Source organism: Mchenga conophoros, linkage group LG22 (genome assembly GCF_057382185.1).
Source record: "Mchenga conophoros isolate Kocher_MC1m ecotype Shallow Benthic linkage group LG22, M_conophoros_male_GT1.1, whole genome shotgun sequence".
Classification (NCBI taxonomy): Eukaryota; Metazoa; Chordata; class Actinopteri; order Cichliformes; family Cichlidae; genus Mchenga; species Mchenga conophoros.
This window is the reverse complement of record NC_140546.1, coordinates 20,467,440-20,489,170: the sequence shown is the minus strand read 5'-3', so window position 1 is coordinate 20,489,170 and position 21,731 is coordinate 20,467,440. Positions and strand designations below refer to the sequence as shown.

At 42.2% G+C, this 21,731-nt stretch overlaps 2 protein-coding genes across 2 annotated transcripts; one reads left to right on the top strand and one right to left on the bottom strand.

Annotated features, from left to right (window-relative positions):
• The first annotated feature begins 270 nt into the window (after nucleotides 1-270).
• susd5 (sushi domain containing 5) lies at nucleotides 271-15,402 on the top strand. Its single transcript, XM_085263118.1, has 5 exons — nucleotides 271-631; nucleotides 2,748-2,925; nucleotides 7,736-7,845; nucleotides 9,703-9,891; nucleotides 10,767-15,402. Exons 1-5 carry the CDS (start codon nucleotides 553-555, stop codon nucleotides 12,611-12,613), a joined length of 2,403 nt encoding a protein of 800 aa, XP_085119244.1. The 5' UTR covers nucleotides 271-552; the 3' UTR covers nucleotides 12,614-15,402.
• A 136-nt stretch (nucleotides 15,403-15,538) lies between these two features.
• crtap (cartilage associated protein) lies at nucleotides 15,539-21,531 on the bottom strand. The gene is made up of 7 exons (XM_085262969.1): nucleotides 20,969-21,531; nucleotides 19,715-19,864; nucleotides 19,056-19,227; nucleotides 18,858-18,986; nucleotides 18,614-18,759; nucleotides 17,414-17,497; nucleotides 15,539-16,877 (listed from the first exon to the last, which is right to left on the bottom strand). Exons 1-7 carry the CDS (start codon nucleotides 21,428-21,430, stop codon nucleotides 16,809-16,811), a joined length of 1,212 nt encoding a protein of 403 aa, XP_085119095.1. The 5' UTR covers nucleotides 21,431-21,531; the 3' UTR covers nucleotides 15,539-16,808.
• Nucleotides 21,532-21,731: the final 200 nt, after the last annotated feature.

Here is a 21,731-nt window from a genome sequence, read left to right as displayed (position 1 = left end):
CACGAGTGCAGCTCCAGTACACCTTAATCAAGATTATTATGGTCTGGGATGTGTTTAGTTTGGGTGTACAGGTCCTCTATTTGTTAGAGAGTGTTTAATATCATCGTAAATGTACATTCACTCCTAGTTTACAGGCTTTTATTTACTCCAGCTCATAAACACTGAGCAGGCTGGATCCCTTTTAATCTGCAGCCAAAGTTTTTCTCTTTCTCTCTCTTTCTTCTTTGCCCACCTTCAAGACACTGTGGCGTGACGTCGCCTGTTTTCTAGCGGGTGCACGCGAGTTTTCACACAGGTGCTCCATCTGCTTACCAGTGCGACTATTTGGGGCGATAACCGCCTCGCTCCTGAGCAGCTCTGTTAACATCCTCACTTGTTAACAAGCCCCTTACCTTCCCAGAGCCAACCTCTGCCACCCGCAGGGAAATAGCAGGAGTTTGCTTAACCCTGTAAGCCTGTAAATACAAATTTTTGAAGTTTTTGAAAACTTTTTCTTTTCTCTTAAAAATAAGAGTTGACAGTCAGTGTACAGCTGTGGACGGAAGAAAAAAGATGCTGGATCGCTGTTATCACAAACTGCTGCTGTTTGGATGCCTGGTTTGTCTTCTGGTGACTGTTGTAACTGCAGACGGTAGGTAAACATTTGAAATCATTGAAATAACCCGTACACCTCGTTGTAAAATTATTTTCTGATCTAATTTTGTCCGTTTGCTAAAGCTGTGGTGGTGATGTGCGCCAATTACGCGTAGCGCGCCAGCAATTGGCACCAAGCCTGTTAGAGTCAAAAGGTGTTCTAAAATAAATGTTTAATGGCAAAAGAGACAATTACACCACACTATTTCTCCCGTTAAACCCGCACTTTGTTCTTTGTTCTAAGCTGTGTGAGTGGTCTGCTTTGTCCAGCAGTCATTCTCAAACCTTTAGAGTGCACGAGAGAAGATTATTTTTTTTACTGCTTTGTTGCTAAAAAGTTTTCTCTTATATTATTTTCAGTGGCTGATTAGCAGGGCTGTCTCTAGCCCTTTTTATGCTCTAGGCAACTTTAGATTTTGGTGCCCCCTCGTGGATCGATAGCTATATAGGTTTTTGAGAAATTTCATTTAGTGCAGGCGAGCCCTCCAAACAGCTTAAAAAAGATGCTTCTCTTCCATGTAGCTTAAGGTTACTCGACACACTGTCATAATATCTGAGATATTTATTAAAAATGAATAATAAGCAGTCCAAATTGCATTCTTCTTTTATTTGTGACTTTGGGATCTAAAGATTCAGTGAATGCACAGAGAATAATTTATTTAGAGGAACCTAAATGTAAATGTGCTTTCATTGTTACAGTTGTTACAGTTTCTGTCTTATATAGTTATAGGAAACATCCTTGATGACACTCCTGCATATATGGACCAAATTGAGGAATGAAGATAGAAACTTAAGATTGACAAGAAAGAATATTGTGAACTTAATTAAATGGGTCAAACTTTTATTGACAATAAAACAAAAGTGATCTTGCAGCTGGTGGCAGTCATTGACTGTGACTGCTCACCTGTCTGAAACGTAAAAAACTGATAAGAAAAAATTGTTAACATCATCAAAAATTATTAATAGCTATAAATAATTACAGAACTGCTGCTGTGTCATCTGCTGCAGCTTTTGCCACAAGGTGCGGCAAAAGGACACAAATGCAGGGCTCATAAACAGATGTGTCAAAAATAAAAACCAAGTCCAATGAGGCAAACACACCAATAAATCCAAAATAGAAGCAAAACACACTCAAGAGCAGGTGAAACAGATGCAGATGGGGGAAAATGAAACCGTAAATACTCAGAGACACAGTGAGGACTAATCAGGGGGAGTGGAGAAAAAAAGAACTGAAAATAATTAGGGACAACAAGACAAGGGAAGTAAAAGCAAATACAAAACGATAAATGACTGTCAAAATAAAACAGGAAGTGATAAATCAGGGATAGAAATTTAAGCATGATGCACAGAGACACCAGGGACACTAAACGAATATCGAACCATGAACTTAAAACAGAATAATCGCTGTAACAGAATCATACAAACAAATGACAATATGTCTCCGTCTACAACAGTCATCAAAACTGAGGCTTTAAAATGATAATGAAAAGAAAGCTAAAAGTTCTTAATAAACAACCACAAAACTCAAAATAACCTAAAACCCACAGATGAAAGACAGCTGTCTTTGATCACGCCTCTGCAGATAACTCTCTGAAGTTGCAGGTATTCAGTAAACTCAGAAGAACGACTATAAGCAGCAACTTCAGCTCCCGTGCACAGCTTGTCTCACCAGTGCCCTCCTACAGCCTTTCAGCAACACATTTTTAGAGAGCTTGTCTGGCAGAAAGCCTCGAAGGAAGACTTCTCCTCTGTGCCAGATACAGCTTATTTTGGTTTATCTCAGAGTCGTGTAAATATTTCAAAAACGTGACTCCTGCGATTATGAACCTGGAGCACATTTCTGTCCTGTGTTACTGGACAGCCGTGATGTGAGAACGGGGTGGTAATGACAGGACCGGTATGCTGCTGCGATCGCTCCTGCAGTCAATTAATGATCACAGGGGGGTGAGCAAAGCAGATCCTTGCACATCCACGACTGTGCCGCTGAGATTTCACACTCACGAGTGAGGCTTTAAGAAGTCCTTAAAAATATTTACTTCCTACACATTCTGCTATTATCCTGAATTTGTTTGTATAAGATGTTATTTAATGTTAATCTCCTTGCATTTCCTCAGGTCGAGTGTTTGTGCTGGACCTGAGGAACTCCTCTGACCTGCAGGGCTTCAGAGATGCTGAGCAAGCTTGTGCCTCGCACCGCGGCCGCCTGGCATCAGTAGAGGAGCTTCGTCACGCTGTGGTGGAGTGCTACTTCTCCCCGTGCACCCGCGGGTGGCTCTACGGGGGCTCAGTAGGGTAAGAATAGCAGCTGTCTTCAGAGGAGATGTCAGAGGTCATTATGGTGTGTGTGTGCGAGACGGAGGTTTCGGGAATGGATGAAAGAGAGAGGAAGTAAAGAAAGCGAGCGGGGAGATAGAAGAGTGACACATTTCAGGGGGGAAAGAGAAAAAGCAGAGAGAGGAAGCAGAGAGGGAGAAAGACTCCTCTGTTTCTTCCTGGAGGAGGAGGGAATTCTGAGATGGGGTGTCATGTCGACAACTGCCTCCATTTACACCTCTCATCTCCACGGCAACGACACTCACAGCTTTCAGAACAGAGCAGATTTGGGCCTGGAGGAAGAGGGGTACCCGGTTTGCTTAAACGGAGATGAAGCTGACAAGTGGTGATTATAGGGATAAAACCTCATGAACACTGTTACTGCTACTATAGTATCCTACACTGCAGCTCCTAATAGAAAAATGTATGAAGAGTATGAAACATGTTCCTTTTAAATGGACGCAGACACCTGGTGAACACATGCCTGCTTTTAATGAATAATAGTTGAGATGCTTTTTTGGGTCCATTCACAGCAAAGCGTGCTCTTTGTTTGACCAATAAATGGTTAAGTTGACCCTGAAATTCTCGGTGTATGTAAGCCAAAATCCAAATGATTATTAATGGTTGTTCTAAATGACACGACTACGAGTTCATTCAAAACTTTTACGTAAAAATCCCCCTTTTCTCTCAGTGTAAAGACGTTTAACTGCACATTTTATCTCAGTACGAGAAAAAGAAGTTCAGTGTCAATGCCCTCGATCACATTTTCAAAAAACATCCAGTGCGGCCCGGGTTGGCATCTCTGCCAGGCCAATTCTGACCCCCGGGCCTTATATTTGACACCCCTGCTCTACAGTATATTAGAGACTATAAAATACAATTAGTCTGTGAGTGCTGGGGTTCTTTCACAGATTTCTTGAACCTTGTTTTTCATCAAGGTTGAAGGGCATTTAGCATATCCTGCTGTAGTGACCCTTTGTGAATAAGGGAGCGGCCGACTATTCCACCTACAGGGCTGGTCAACCACAACGAAACTCCCAAACTGGAAACTTCGTTATAAAAATGAACGGAGACTTCAATGAAACAATTGAGAAATAAAGCCTTTCAGGGGTTAACCTGGTTCAAAGTGCCCACCGAGTTTCTAACATACAATAATATGCTTGTAACATATCTGGTTAGGGACGTATCATCTTTTCCTTTTATACACCGCTGGCTCTGTACATGTTGATCAGCGGACATCAGCTTTCACACTCCCTTACTGCGTTTCACACTATATCACCCTGCTACCACAGCTCCGTCTGCTGAAGTCAGGAGCTACACACCTCCTTTTTGGACGGCTTATTCGAGCAGTGACAATGACAGACGTGGAATCTGACGTATATTCAGATACAGTGAACTTTTCCTGTAACTTTTTCAGGAAACACAGACAACCTTGGTCTGTGTTGGAGGCAGTTTTGCAGAAAAGCACCAGAATGTTCTTCTAATATATCAGGAAACACAGAGTAAGAAAAGCAGTCCAACAGCTGAAGGTGCTGCAGTCATTCGGACATTATGCGCTGATTATTTATGGGCTGTGAATTTGCAGAGTGTGTGAGGGAAATACGATTCACAGCCGATTCATCCTCCTCTCCTGCGTGGTCTTCATCATAAATAAATCATCACTCTGAAGCGCAGCATGGTGGTTCCTAATATATATCTAGCTCATCAATCAATGTTAGTTAAAGGTAAAAATACATTGATTGCAGGTATTTTATTAATGTTTTTGTCTGTTTTTCTTGTCCCTCCATCCTTTTCTCTGTTTTTTTTTTTCCTGTTTTGTTGCCCACCTTACCACACACACTCCCACTGGTTGTGTAAAGGCCACCCTCACCCACTCCCTCACTCACATGTTGGTTGCTTAGATGAATAATTGTGTCGTTGGTGTGTGAACTGTGATGCTTCCAGACTGGCGTCAGTGCCAGTTAACCACCTCAGATGTGTATGACATAAGTCTGTAGGTCTATTAGGAGCTTTAACAAGTGCCTCCTACGCTGACTCTTCCACCTTAACATCTTCTTCTGACATGTCAGTCATTTTGTACCTCTGTACACCATTATACAAGAAAAATGAATTAAGGCCGTTTCAGATGAATGCGTGCATACTTCTGGGTGTTCCCTGTAGCAGTCACGCACTGTCAGGTGATGGATTCTTCTCGGGCACAGATACCTGCAGGGATGAAAGTTAAATTTTTAAACAGTCGTCAGTGTTTTTTGCCTCTCTGAGTGCTTTCTCTGTGATTTCTTCTTTTCTCCTTCAGACTCTCTCCCCCATAAAGCAAAGCTAACATGGCACACGCATGCAGTCTGACCTGCTCCACTCTCTCAATGCACTGCTAGTTAAGCCTTTATCAGGACAGTACGGTTGAAAGATGAGGGGAAACCTGGGAGAGAGAGCAGGAGGAACACATGCAGCAAATACCTTAGGCTAGATTCAGACACGGGCCTCTGCAATAGTCTTACAGTTTATGGGTCGCCTGTTCAATCTGCTGAGCTAAACTGGCGCCCCTGCTAGTTACATTATTTCCAATTAGTGATGCTTTGTTTAGATCAAATGCACACCCAGTGTCTATTCTATAGAATGATTCTTAGTAACTAATATCACCAATCAAACTTGCTGTTAAAGCTCATATTTCTGAATTTTCCCACAGGACTGATTGCTACTGCCAGCCACTGTGGGAACATAATCTGATTGGCCTTGTCTTATCTGGTGTTTTTGAATGATAAACGGGTTAATAATGTGATTATGCTGCAACATAAATAGAGTATTCACTCAGCTTTAGTAGCTTCTGCAGCTTGTAGGAGCTGTGCTCATTCAGTCCCAGTGGAATATGCGCTGCTTTATGTCCACAATGTTATGACTTCTCTATTTGAAGTTGGCTGTAACCTAAGGCTTGTTCTCTGGGAACATCTATCCATAATGTATCAGCGTGGGATAACACTGTGCCAAAGGCTACAGCCGCTGATACTGCAACATATCTGAGTCATGATGTGTGTTCCTGGACCCTGATGTCATACTGCAATAATATTTAAATGGGCAACAAATCAAGTGGTGGTGAATAAACTGTGTGCGTAGTCAACTTTCCCACATGCGCACTTAATCAGAGGTACAGCTTTAGATATCAGGGGTGGAGGGAATATGTAGAGGAATGTTTCAGTGTTAATTACAAGTTAATGACCTGCATTCATAATCTCCCAGAAAAAAATACAAAAATAAAGCCAAAAAATATATAATACTCAAAACATTTCCAATGCATTGTATTCAGAATTCTACTTTGGAGCTAGCTCTTTTTTACATATTGTTTTAGTCCACTGGTTCCCAGCATGCTGGTCAGGCCTGTAAATAAATGATGGCAGACTGGTAGACTGTAAATAATTGATGGATATTATTCATTGGTTTGCAATCCACTGCTTTGAGGCATTGTGGACAGTCTTATCTTGGCTTTTTTAAAGTGAGGTGAAGGTCTGACTAAAGAACCAAGAGCAGCTACACAGCCTCACTGTGAAATACAGCCAGACATTTGACCGCTTCGCCTTGGGCATTTTTAATCTGTAGCTCTGCTCTAAAAGAACGTATGTACCTGGGCCTGCCTACTATCCTTGAAAACGTAAAATGATTGGCTAGAAGTGTATCACAGCTCAGGAAAAAAAAGCACCGAAATAAAGCACCGAAATGTGCGCTGGTTACTACCGTTTATGTCAGAACCGGTGCCCTTCCCTAGTCACAAAGATGCTATAATAAGCTTTTCATATCTACTCAGCAAACATTTCAACGCTGAATGACTGTAGCGATAGTTCTTGTTCACGGCTGAAAACTAGTTCAAAACTAAAAAGCAAACTCGATGTTGGAGACACGACCTCGACACTAATTCGAGGTACTTGTTGAATGTTGCCTGGATGTTTAAAAAAGATAAAACTTGTGTTCTACAATCTTGTTATCACTTAGATGAAACAATTAAAAAAAGAATCTGATAGAAAGAATGAGAAGAAAAATAGCAGCTCTGTGGTCATTTTGACAGCAAATTTTGATTCAGTTTTATTAGTAGTTTTTAGATTAAAACATTAATTAGTTTCAGTTGACTAAATACCATAAGATTATCCTAGATTAAATCTAAAGTTGATTCAGTTGACTAAAATGTAATGCGTAAAATTCTGTCATGTTTTTACTGGTGAGAATTGCTCCACATTGTTTACAAAGCATCTCATTTGCAATGCACCAATCTAATCTATATTTATCCCTCACTAAGAGATGTTCAAGTCAGACCATCTATTTGGGAGTGCAAACAACAACATCTTGTCCAGGTCCTGCTCAGTTTTTGGAACTGAACTGCAACCAGGTTTGACCTGGGAGATGATTTCAGGGTTTAAGCCATGTTTGCTGAATTACTCTATTGAAGTGAACATAAGTGTTCTGATAATGCTAGCAAGCTTTGTTAGCAAACTGTGCAGGTACATCACACACGGACAGAAGAGCTCAAAAATACTAAAATTATAGTAGCTAAAATTAAAGCGCAAACCTCTTTGGAGGTAATTAAATAGAATTAAATAGACGATGACTAAATTAAGAATGCTCAAAATGTGCACAAAATATAGCACAGCTGTTACAAAGAGAAAGAATAGCAACAGAGACCAACAGACGCAATTGTGAAATGCTCCTCTATAGTCAAGTCAGTGTTATGTCACGTTAATTAATGAGAGTGTGAACATGTGACTTGATTTTATGCAGTATGGATATCATGTCTGTTTATTTCCAGGACCACAGTGTGTAATGTTGTGGGCGGTGTGCTGAAAGCTGTAGAAGTGAGGACAGAAAATGGCACAGAGGACGCAACGCACCTGGACGCCTTCTGCATCAAAGACAAAGGTCAGTAAACCCACACGAAAACATACACAGTACGTAAGGATCGTAGAAGAGGAATGGTAGTAGCGATCAGGACACGAATGACTCAGGTTTGTGTGTGTGTGTAAATGTAAATGTGATGTGAAACAACTGGATCCATGAATGTGTGTTAGTTCTGATGCAGCTGAAACTAAAAGACACACATCACATCTGGCACATCATTGCCAGGTTTTGGATCAAAACTTGGAAGATTTCTCTTGTCCATGTGCCATACACCCTGAGGTTGGCAGACACTCTCTGCTGTGGGAGCACATGTGAACACTTCACATCCATTTGATACAGGCAAACCAACTACACAGCTTATTGTCTAGTTATGGTTGGGTATATTAAATACAGGATCCCTGGAGGCACCATTGTCAGGGAAACCCACTCACACCGTTACACTGAACTAATTAAAGAGTCCACATTTAATCTGAAACACGTAAAAAGAAGTTGCACTACAGTCTATAGTCAAAATGTCTTTTTGAATAACCATTTGGGGGATTTTTAAACTTTATTTTACATTTTAAATCATATTTTAGTTCATAACACTTGTTATTAGAATTTAACAATATATTATGGATATAATGCAAAACAAACTGTATTGATCTTTAATTATCTTAATTATCTAAAGTCAAGTTGGCAGCAGGGTATCCCAGATATCTTTCTCCCCAGCCACACTTTCCAGTTGCTCCTGGGGGATACAGAGACCTTCCCAGCACAGAATAGATACATAATGTCTTTAGCAGATTCTGAGTCCACCCTGGGATCTCCTCCCAACTGGTGCCCCTGAAAAACCTCCAAAGGGAGGCACTCAGGAGGCATCCTAACCAGAAGCTCGAACAACCTCAACTATCTCCTTTCAAAATGCAAGCGCAGTGGCTCTACTCTGCGATGCCCACAGATGTCTGACCTCCACACCCTCTCTCTAAGGTTAGCCAACCACCCTGTGGAGGAAACACATTTTGGCCGCTTGTTTTTGTGACCTCATTCTTTCGGCCATTACCTGGATTTCATGACCGTAGGTGAAGGTTGGGACGTAGACACAGAGATTCTGCTTCAACAGTCCGGTAAAATGTCTTCATTACTGCTGATGCTGCATCAATGCGCCAATCCATCTCGTGCTCCACCTTCCCATCACTTGTGAATGACATCCCAGGATGACTGGATTCTCTTGCTTGAGGCAGCCTTCCTCCCCATCGTTCCACTGTACTCTGGCAGAGAACCGTTGCCTTGGATTTGGAGGCGCTGATTCTCATCCCACCTGCTTCTCACTCGGCTGCAAACCGCTCCAGTGCATGCTGAAAGTCACGCTCTGATTAAACCAACAGAATCACATCATCCACAAAAGCAGGGGTGCAATTCTGAGGTTCCCAAAGCAAATACCCTGCTCACCTCAGCTATACCTCGAGATCCTGTACATGAAAATAAAAGTAGGTTCAGAGACAAAGCATAGCCTGAACATGCAAAGATGCAGACACAGAATTCCTGGCATTCCTTCGCCTGAATCCAAAGTTCGACAAGGTTCGAACCTGCTTTCCATCACCCTTGATGAAAACTTTAATATGCATAGTTATCCACAACATTATCCATGAAGATTGGACCAGATTCTGTTTAATATTCATGCTTTATCCTCATGTTCTTAAAATTCACATAATTCTTTTACATAAAAGCTTTTGCTTCATGTCCAGAATTCATTCGTTCATTCTTATTACACATGATATACTGATATTATAAAGCTGATAAGCATTGGTTGACATTTACAGAGAACACTGTTTCCTATGGAATAAGTATAACAGCTCTATTACTAAATACGTGCATCTATATGCTTGTTGCTGATAGATGAGCCATGTGGAGACCCCCCATCTTTTCCTAATGCACGCCTGCAGAGTCACTCTGGGTCCGAGATGGGAGATGAGCTTCTGTACACATGTGTCCCAGGTTACGTGATGCCCGGTGGACACACAGCCTTTAGCCTGCTGTGTGACAGCTGTGGGGAGTGGTATGGACTGGTGCAGATTTGTGTTAAAGGTAAGAGGCTGTTGTGGTCAGAGTTTGATTCTTTGTGTTTGAACAGACTCTCAGTTGTTAGCTGGGATGGAAATGGTGTTACTGGTGCTTTAGCTTGTGTCGCTAATCCTTTATAAAGGCAAAATGCATGGCCTGTGTGGATTATTAGCTAACAGTTAATCATGCTTTTAATCTAAAGCAGTCGTTCATAAACTTTCCAGGGAAAACTACTCTAGATTTGAATTTTCTTACAATATTGGCAGCTATGTTTAGTTAATGGAGCCTCTAAAAGGTCACAAATATCTGTTTTCTACCCAGACATTTTGAGGTCCAGCTTTGATCATAATCTCAAACCATTTTTCTTTTGTGTTTCTGATTTAAAGAACTGGCTGTGTACCAGGGGAACTGGTTCAAGAGTGACACTGACATTTTGCTGGTTTGGAAACAAGAATCAGTGACGTCAGGGTCTGCCAACCCAGCAGCCAGATTATGTTAGCTCAGTATGATCAGTGGAAACAGATGGCAATAGTTGGCTCCAGCTAAAGGTCTCAAAATCTATCCAGCAGTGCCACTAAATGTCATTGAAAATACACAAAACAAAACAAAAAACAAACATTTTTCTTAGGTTTTGTGTAGGTTTTATTTTCTATTTCTTGGTAGGACCGTGACTTTTCAGAGCCTTGGCATCATTATGAAGCTACCAAAGAGCGGAGCAGAGAATTTGCAATGCCTATCTACTGGAGACTGCCTTTGGTATCATATTTAATTAAAAGAGGTGGCATTGAATATCTTGGGAACTTTTGCTAACTTTCTTTGAGTCATAAAATAATAAATAATAAATGTAGATACTTGATCTGACTTGAAAGTTTACACATTTCTATTTTGTCTTTCTGCAGATGAGGTGAGTCACACAGACTACGAGGACAAGTTCACAGATTCCTACATAGAGGCAGAGCGCCAACCTGAGACACCATTAGAGGCTCATGGCGATGTACACGAGGAAGTGTATGGAGCTGCGTACCCACATGGAGAGATGAGCGTGGAGCAGCAAGAGACGAGTTTTAGAGCCAAAGCTGAGGAGGACCATCGAGACCTGAGCAGAAAGCTTAAAGTGGGAGGAGAAGTGGCTGAAGATAGTGAAATATTTGAAGGAGCTTTAGTTAAACGAGAAAAAAATGAGGAACGGGCTGGTGAGGACTTGGTAGGTCCTCGGACGAGGCAGCAGGAGAGAACTGAGGTGGCCAAGATTGATACAGTGGAAGCCACAGAAGCACCCGTCTCTCTTCTCTCCCAGAAACACATGTTCTGGTTCCCCTCTGAGACCTTCCAGGAGGAAGAACCTCAGGTCTTCATCAATCCAGCCACGCAGACAACACAGAGAACCTCTGTTGACCGATCTGAGGAGAGCATTGAGCACACGAGTCAAGAAAGGCCCTATCGTCAACATCCCGTTGATGCTGATGATCCTGATCATGAAGGAGATGATTTTGATGATCCTGACACCAGCCGCCATGATGACCAGGACGACATCCTTGAAGATGACCACCATGACGATCAAGACGGCAGCCACCAAGAGGAAGACCACGATGAGCACAAGAGGCAACCAGGTCAAGATGAAGATTTGGACAAAAGGGAAAGCCATGAAAGCTATGACGATCACGAGGAGCATTATGACATGGGCGAACATGAGGAGGACCGTGATCGCAAGGAGTATGACGATCCAGATGATACTTACGACGGACACAAAAGCCAGGAGGATCATGATGATCATAATGGAGAACATCATGAGGTCTCTGAGGAACATCTGGACCAGGATGACCATGATGACCATGATGACCATGATGACCACGATGACCACGATGACCGTGCCATACATTATGACGACACCCATTATGCTGACCTTGATGATCACGATGATTTTGGACACAAAGACGCTGAGAGCTATGACGATCACGATAGCCATGAAGATGATAGTCGTCGGCATGTTGTTTTTTCTGTGGTAGCCGATAAGCATCAGAACGTCACTCAGAGGGGAGCAGACGGAAAGTCAGCCACAGATGACACGTGGCTGGACGGTTACCCTGTTGTTTTCGAAAACGGTGACTCCGTAACAGAGAGGGTGAAACCAGAGGATAAAGACAGAAGGAGATTTGTCAAGACGACGCCCAGACCCACTGAGGTGGAAATTCCTAGACCTTACACCAGCTCGCCCAAGGAGCAAGAGTCTCTCACCACGGTGCGTGAATTCGAACTAGGGGTTTTAGAGGAGGTGTGGCCTGACTCCATCGGGACCCCTGCCCCTGACCTTCTGGAGCCTTCAGACTCTCCTTCATACTCTGAGACCGGAGACTACAGCACACAACAAGCAGTTCCCACCGACTCTTGGATGGCTGACATTACCGATCATCCCTTCCTTGATCATGGCCCAAGCCCTCCAGTGCACAAGGACGGCTTAGTGCTCAGCCTGCCTGGTGAGACTGGGGAGAGGGGAGAGCAGGAAGGGGAGATGGGAGAGACGATCTGTGTGGATGACGCCTGCCCTCCCCTCCCTCCGAGCTCTTCCGGTCGAGGCCCCACTGTGGCGGCCATTGTTGTGGCGATTTGTGTCATCGCAACTGCAGTCATTGTCGCGGTGTGGTGTTACCGACGACAGCAGCAGAAGAGTTCGGCGTATGAGATGAATGGGAAGGGCCAAAGTCAGGCCAGACAGGGCCAACAGATAGAGATGCAGCAAAAGGTGTAGGGGAGAGAGGTTGGCACAGACACTCTTCCTTTGGGAAGGATGGGAAGATTCAGTTGAAAACTGTTGATCTTAGGTATAAACTTTAAAAAAGCTAGCACAAAATATTGTAATGATGCTTAACATAGTGAAACTTGAATGAAACAAGATGGCAATAGTCCTGTCACTTAGTAGTTCTGAGGAAATCCACCAGTCCTTGTATGTTATCCATGATTTTTAAAGCTCTGGCATCTACCTGGACATAAACCAGGCTGGATTCAACTCCAGAAGCTGAGAAGCGAGACTTTAAAGATATTAACATGTAGGAAAACCACAACATGAGGCACAGCACTGCCTGAATATAGGAACTGAAACTTCATTCTCCAAAGCTCTTGGACATTTTGATGAAGATTTCTTGCTGTTGTTTTTGTTGAGTGCTTGTATTATTGCTGATGTGCATTGTTTGATATTCTGTGTATTGTGTTTATGGAAAAAAAAAAGGTCTAGTTCACCACAGGAGGTTCGCGGGAGGACATGAAGAGTACTGAGAGGGGTGAGATGAAAGAAAAGAGGCTGGTGAAAGGTGTAAATAAGAGGTGGAGTCTGATGGGAGAAATATTTCTTGTCTGTGTTGGTTTTGACATTCAGCTGATGAGACATAAAGAGGCATCCAGATTGCAGACTCAGCCACATGTATGCGTGTGTGTGATAGTGTGCGTGTGTGTGTCGCAGGTCTGTGCAATCCGCCAGCCAGCAGTAAATTATGTTTGAAGGTACCGACCGAGGAAGCAGAGTAGATCCTGACATCAGTCCAACTAACCACAGATTAAACACTGTGGTGAAAAAGAACCACAGCCTCAAATAAATACAGTTTAAATAGAGTTTCAATGCAGCCAAAAGTTTAATAAAAAGTGCATTTAGATTTTCAAATGATCAAAAATAGGACTCCACTGCCCTAAAACAGAGAGATTGATATACACTCAAATACCACTTTACATCCCTTTTATTCTAAAAGGGACTGTCTTAATTCTTCATGGCATAGATTCAACAAGGTGCTGGAAACGTTGCTCTGAGATTTTGGTCCATATTGACATGACATCATAACACAGGTACTGCAGATTTATCGGCTGTAAGTCCATGATGTGAATTTCTTGTTCCACCACATCCCAAAGATTGCCTGTTTGATTGAGATCTGGTGATTGTGGAGCCAATTTGAGAACAGCTGACTCATTGTCACGTTCAAGAAAGCGGTTTGAGATGATCCGAGCTTCGCGACGTGGTGTGTCATCCTGCTGGAAGAGGCGTGCACGGGGACGAACATGGTCGGCAACAATACTCATGTAGGGTGTGGTGGTGAAACGGTGCTCATTTAGTACTAAAAGGGTACAAAGTGTGCCAAGACAATGTCCTCTACACCATTACACCAGCAGCAGCCTGAACCATTAACGCATGGCAGCATGTATCCATGAATTTTTATTTACACCAAATTCTGATCCTACCATCCTAATGTGAAAACAAAAACTGAGACTCAACAGACCAGACAACAATTTTACAGTCTTCTCTTGTCCAGTTTTGGTGAATTTTGGCCTCAATTTCATGATCTTACCTGATGAGAGTGGTACCCAGTGTGGTCTTCCTCTGCTGAAGGTCATCTGCTTCGAGGTTTGACGCCCTGTGCAAAACTTGGTTGTAACGAGTAGTTATTTGAGTTACTATTGCCTCGCTATCAGCTGTCACGTTCTTAAATCACCTCTTTTCTCCATTGTGATGCTCAGTCTTAACTTCAGCGCGTCATGTTCGCATGCCTAAATGCCTCGAGCTGCTGCTGTGATTGGCTGATTGGATAGTTCCTTTAATGAGGAGTTGAACAGGTGACCGGTGAGTGTACACACACATATAATGGCGAATGTGTCATAAGTCATTACACTATGAGCAGTTACAGAGGACTGGACTCTGGGAATATTTGCTCATGTCTGAGTAGATATCAGTGTTGTGACAATTTCTGCCAAACAGAGATGAATGCATTCAGGATTTTTAAAAATACTCTATCATTCTTTGTTATCGATGTGCCATCTTTCCATATGTGCCAAATATTTAGAAAATGTAAAAGAGCAGATGTAAATGGATACAAATAGTCATGTTTGTGGTCAAATTTCAGTGTTTTACAGTAGGAATGTAAATAAAACAGTATATAAGGGTAAGAGCATGGGAAGTGATTATAATTATTGTCAACAGGGACCGCTGATTAATAAAAAAGAAACTTAATGGTAAAGAATTTTCTTGTATAATTTCAAAATCAATAACGAACTGATTTACAGGAAATATCTTAATCTGTTTCCTTCATGGTGTCTGAAAATGAACTGACGTTAATGTGGCGAGGCCACGGGGAATTATTAAGTACCTGACGTCTGTGTGTTTCTGTGCATATGATCTGTGACTGTATTGACTCGCTGTACATACGACAGCATTACCAGTATGTGGAAATACCTTGTTTCTTGTTTCACAGGTGGCATTACAAACCACCCCTCATATCTTACACAGGGTACGCTCATCTCCGCGACGTCTGCTCGACTACCTTTTACTTCAGCTGTGATTACCGCGACTGTACTCGCCCACGCCGTAGGTTATCAAGCAACGAACTCTGTGGCAAAACAACAGGTTTGCCACATGAAGGATGCCTGAAGAAGGGTCATAAAAATAGACGTTGTTAAATTAAAAGCGTGACTAGTTATTTGCAGCATCGTCCTCTCAGCCTTATGTGATTTATGACAAGATGAAATGTGTACTGTATGTGTCTTCACAAATAAATATGTTGTATAACTCTGGCTTCTAGTTTACTTTTGCTCTGGGTCAACTAGATGCACTAACTTATAGGAATCTTCAGTTGTTATCTTTCTTTAGTATTCACAGCGGACACGGCAAAAGATGTTACTCTGTCTTTTCGTCAGGACATTTTTAATGCTTCTGTTTCTCCAAGCAAAAAGAAGCAGAAGAGAGAAATTGGTGGGATGAACTACAGCTGAGGAAGAGGTAATAAAAGAAACAGGACAGAAGGAGAAGGCGAAGAGTTGGAGAGACACAGTAATACAGAGGGAATGTTCCCCTGTGGGTTTTTAACATCACCATGTGACAAACTGCACAGAGACTCAATGTTCAAACATTATTAAACACCACAGTGTTTTCTCTGGTGGGCTCGCTGCTCAGCTCTCCTGTCTTCTACCTCTGGGTTTCTTTATATTGGGGCTCCAGTTAAAGACCAGTGAACTGGAAACGAAGAATAGCCGAGTAATTAACATTTAAGTCAGTTTTAAAACAGATATTAAAATTTTGTTTTTCCAGCTTCGATACTGGGATGATTTACTGTTTGTCTCATGTGGTGAAAGAGAATCAGAATGGTTGGTAGGTTTACATCACTGTCTTCACAGTTTTGCAGAATTTCTGAGGGTCTTTAAAAACTTCTCTATTGACATTTGGACACTCCAGTCCTTGTACCTGACCTTTATCTGGAGAATGTCTGTTGTTTGTTAAGTGGCTTAACACAGACCCGTGAACCATTTAAGCACAAAGAGCTACCTAACTCAAGGGATGAACTTAGCAAAGAGCCAGTTTTAAATTGTGTCTTAAGGCACTTTTTTCATTTGCAGCCTGTCGCTAAAGCACATCATTTGTTCCCATTTCTTTAGCTGAAAAATACCAAAGACAACACAGCTTGACAGACATAAAGTAGTATTTTTTGACCAGCAGGGCTATTCCCAAAGAGCTATCATATCTCAGCGTGGTTTGCAGTGTCTCCTTGCAACTTTGAAGAACAAGTGGAGGACAAAATTAGAAGTTGCAGGACTAAAACTCTATCTACAGCGAGGGAACAAATCCAGCAAAGACCTGACACAGGATCTGAGAGATGCATCTGTGCCTTCAGTTGATCCAGCTGTTGTTCAGAAATCCTCTCAGTGGAAGTGGCTGTTGTTTTACAACATCACTGAAAAGCCGTGATTATTGGAAAGTTATTTTATTGTAAAAAAAAAAAAAAGTCATACTCGTGTGATTCACAAAAGACGAGACAAAATATTTCAGTTTTCTTTAAATTATTAAGCCACTATGCTGTATGTCCACTGAACAGAATATTAATGGGCACGCAGTAGGAAAGTAAAACAAACTCGATCAACCACAGACTGTAAACCCGATAAATATAAAAATTGGGAGTGTTTTGTGTTGTTTTTCAGTGTTTCGGCAGAATCTTCTCCTCATCCTCATCCAGGAACTCATCTATAAACTCGACCACCTCCCCCTGCAGACACAAACACGAAAAAACAATGACACAGAGACAACTCAGGAGGGGCTGTTTTGTTTCAAAGCGAGGTTTTTTCCACTAAGTGGATTACCATTAATCCTCACACTCGCAGTTTTATCTGTGATTTCTCATATTCTGCATTACTGAAGAGATTACAGTCAGTAACTGAATAGTATTTACCACGTACAGCATGTAATCCTGGCTTATGGGTTGGCCTGATGGCCACACTTCTTGTGCTTGCAGTAAAATAACTTAAAGAAAAATGATGCAACACTGCCACCTCACGGCTGTCTGTGATATTGCAGTCTAATAAACACTGGACACATTGTACTGAAGGTCATCATGTGACCAGCCTGAGGAATCCAGGGTTTTCCCAGTTACACAAGCTCACAGATGCAAACAGTGCAGTCCAAACTGTGATTTAATGGGAATTATGTATTTCTATTTTTATGCATAGACTGCATCTTATGTTCACTTCACTTGACCTAAGATAACCTCCCGCCTGGAAAGATCCTTTGATACAAACCACGCACCTCATCGTCGCTGGCCAGACGCTGTTTGGAGAACTCCAACATCTGAAGCTGCATGGTGGTCTGATTGTAGTACCGGACTGCCTCCTGCAGGACAACAGTCAAAGAAATGATGAGTGTCAGAGAGACCCAAAGACTCAAAAGCGGGGAAGAAACCAATAAGTCCTCTTTAGGATGTGTGTGTTTCTGTGACAAAGCAATAAACATTTTATAGGAACAGTTATACTTTTTTTAAAAATTACTGGTATATCAAAAATACATTCAGCTGGCCGCCTGCCCTCAGCTTAGATCTGTCAGAGGGTTCTTTCTGTTAAAAGATTGTTTTTCTTTCCTACTGTTGCCAAGCGCTTATTCAAAAGGGTTCGTTTAATTGTTGGGGTTTCTTTGTATTATTGTAGGGTCTTTATCTTACAATCTAAATCACATTTAGGGGACAGTTGTTGTGATTTGGTGCTATATAAATTCAGTTGAATTAAGTTAAACTTTGTTCAATAAAATTTTACTTATAAAACCTTCTGCTTTCTTGGATGGGCTGTTAAGAGAAATTACCTGCACAAAAGGTAAATGCTACAAAATACACCAACACCACAATCATGACTGAGAGGTCAGCTGTGGTGAAGCCCAGCAGACAGCTGCTAACTACAGCCACCTCTGTTGGCCACAACCGTAATAATGCAGAAGCATTTTATTTCCCAGGCTGTAAACATGCTTTTTAACAAGGTAGTCCATGGCGCTGATCTCACTTTTAGAGCCAACCTCAAGTGGCTGCTGGAGGAACTGCAGTTTTTGGCACTGATGCATTTTTATATCTGTTTTTAACAATAAACCTGCATATGGCAAATGGCTTACTATATGAACTTAATTAACATTAAACGCTTGAAACAGGGTGGAAACTTCCAGGATTCACTCATGGGCACCTGTGAAAATCAATAAGAACACAGATACCCTGCAGTGCACAGACTTGTGCCCTGCTAGGCTTCATATTTGCGAACAGATCTTTTCAACAACTTTTAGGTAAAAAGGCTAATAAACATGCGTCCAAAAATGTGAAATAAGTCCTTCAGGGACTTGTCATCATCATCATAACAAAAACATAATTAAATAAAACAAGCTTTTTAAATAAATCCACAATATGCTTTCCCAGGCTGAGATGCATCAATCAGGTGTGTGCATATTCTGTGAACATATCTGAACATCACTCACTGATCTGGGGAGGAAATCCTCATCTATCAGCCCCCACTTGCTTTTGTGGAACTTGTAATACTCCACGTTGTTCTTCATGACTTCATCATTGGGGTCAAACAGCAAGTAGCTGGTTGCACACGGCACTGCGTTCTTCAAGTCATTCACTGAAAGCAAAGTCACAGTCAAACGCCAGCAAACGAACCTCAGAAATTCGAAAGAGAAATCCTTCTCTGCTCAAAGCTGCCAGCTGAGTACTACTCACGCTTGTAGTAGGCGAACTGCAAGTAGTGGTACATGGTGGCCACAAACTTCTCAACAACATAACCGCCGACAACAGGTGTCAGGTCGCTCTCACACCCGGCCTTCCTCTCCAGCACTTCCATGTAGTGGTCTAAACAGAAAATAAGTTTAGGCCTTCAATAAACAGTCATGACTGCACATGAGATGGACATGAGCTGACCAGCTATCGAGGGGTAGAAGTCTTTAAAATCTCTGATGTCCCTCGGTCCCTCAGACGCAGCCAGACACTCGTCGTAGACCTTGAAGAAGTCCCTCAGTGCCAGCTCCATGTCTGACACCGAGGTACGGAAGTTTTCGCCATTGTACGCCCTCACGGCACGTATAAATAAGGTCTGGGATACCACAAGAAAAAAGGATTTGAAAACACAATCCAGAGTGTTAATGCAAACTTTGATGAAGGACTCAGTATTAATCATTTTCAACACTATGATTATCTTCTGTCTGAAATCTTTGACAAGTAATGGTTGCAGACTCTCTTTTTCCACCTTCCCACGCTTGTATTTTACATAACAACGCTAATAAATATCAAGACATATGAAATTTTGTAGCGTAAAGTAAAGTGGATGTAGCCACTGAGGCCGTGCCAAGGATGCCTTAAAGTCCTCAGACCAAAACTGGCAAGTTCATATTCCCAGATATGCCCGTTTGATCTGCACGACCACAGGCTGCTTCCACGTCAGGGCACCCACAGAGCCAATAACAGAGTGGGCTGCATGCCACATGGGAGTGACACCTCTTGTGGATAAAAGCCTCGAGAAATCAGAAAGGATCAAAATGAAAGCGTGCCTCACTGTGTTTAAAGCATGTATCTGTGCCTACCTCGTAGGATTTGGTCTCCAGGTCTTTCAGGTGCTCCTCGGCTCCAGGCAGACTCTTGTAGTAGGCCATGTTTCTCTGCATCATCTCATCATCCGGGTGTTTCAGGAGGAAGGTGTGGGCAGCAGACACCGCCTTGGCCAGGTTGTCAGACTAGAACACAAAAACACACATTAAAATGATTTGTTTTTGTGCTGGTCAGTAAAGAAACCACACAAAGCCTATGGTACTAACCTGAAATGAAATGAGTGTCACATGCAGCAGTAGATTTACTTGTAAGAGTGATGTCATTTATCAGTTATCAGCTGATGTTTGTCTTCACTTATTAATCTGTTTAAATCACCAAAACTGACCACAACTTATATTGTTGGCAGTGTGTTGACCCCTGTTGTTTCCTCATCACTGACATCTGCTTCAACTTCAACTGTATATAAAGCACTATAATTATAATTATAAATATAACTGCATACAATAAAGTTGAATTGAATTGATATATAGTAACTATATATTTATTACATTGATTCCAACATCTTTGATATAAAGATGATGTGCTATTAATGTCTGTGTCACGGTGTAGTCCTGTAACTTGTATATGTAAACATACCTCGTCAGTAAAGCTGATTCTGATTCCTCACACACATCTCCACTCTCATGCACATCTTACTTCACGCTCCGTTACTGCTGCATATTTTTAATTATTTTAGATTAATAGATTACTTTGCGAAACTGATGCAAAACAGTGTGTCTTCCCCCTTTTTTGGCATTGCCCTATGAGCTTAGTTGTGGCAACTGGGAGTTCAATATGATGTGATTACATTAGTTTCTATTAAAATGAAACTTTTCGGTGACCCCTTGGGACATGTGGAGGAAATCACCAGCATGGAAATGTTAAAAATACAATAACTATATTGACTAACACTTCCACATGGGATCATCTGCGTTTGTCATGTTTCTCAGCTTCCTGAACTATTCATAAATTTGCTTTAACAGTCGACTTTCTGTGACCATGCTGTGCGTGTAAAATTGACGATTCTAAGATGTCCTTTCCTTAAAAATGGACCATAAACCACAAGAGTTTAGTTCTTACAGCAGACCCCCAATTGTGCATCCGTGGCACGTAGATGACGTCAAAACGCACGTCGGGGAAAAATCACGACCATAGTTAAATAAACCATTATCACTGGGTAAAGAAAGTTTGAGACTCCAATCTCATTTAGGGGACCCCTTCGAGGCCCCCTCCTTATTAGTTCTGCTTACTTTGAAGTAGGCATATTGAAGGTATTTGTACGGCTCCCTCCTCTCAAATTCATCTATAGTGTCCCGGCTGGGCATGGTCTGCCTGAAAGCGGGTAAGCCCTGTTTGCAGCGCTTCAGACACTGCGCTCTTTTCATAACGTTTCCAAACGCCTGCAGCTCTGGAAACTCCGCAAACCTCTGCTCGTCCTCCAGCCTCACGGAGCTGCAGTTAAGGTTGCAGAAGGCCTCGCTGTCCCGCAGCAGCCGGTAGAGTCGCAGAGACACCTCCATGTACTCCACCGTCTCCTTCCACTTCTCCCCGGTGTACTGATCCAGTGCATATTTGTAAGCGGACTCCAGAGGCATGAGCTCATGCCTGGGGAAACTCCTGAAGCTGTATTTCTCATACTGGGAGTTCACCACGGAGACGAAAAATGCGACTAATAAGGCAGAAAAAAGCTGGGAAGCAGTGGAGGTAGCCATTTTTGAGGCTGGAAAGAGCTGGAAGGGTAGGCTGTTGAGCGTGGGTCTATAGGCCCGCCTCAAGTTCCACCACGTATCCAGACAAAACCTCCCCTCCCACGGGCACGGGGCTGGCAAGATCGCTCCGTCCAGTGGGAGCTACTGGAGGTGCTCCTCCCATTAAATTACAAAAGTAAAACTTTACAGTTGTTCGGATTTTCACATTACAACTGAAAAACCGGGCTGAAAATCTACATTTCATAACTTTTATTAGGGAAAGCATGAATTCAAAAAGAGTGTATTTTACCCGAAGGATTTGAGT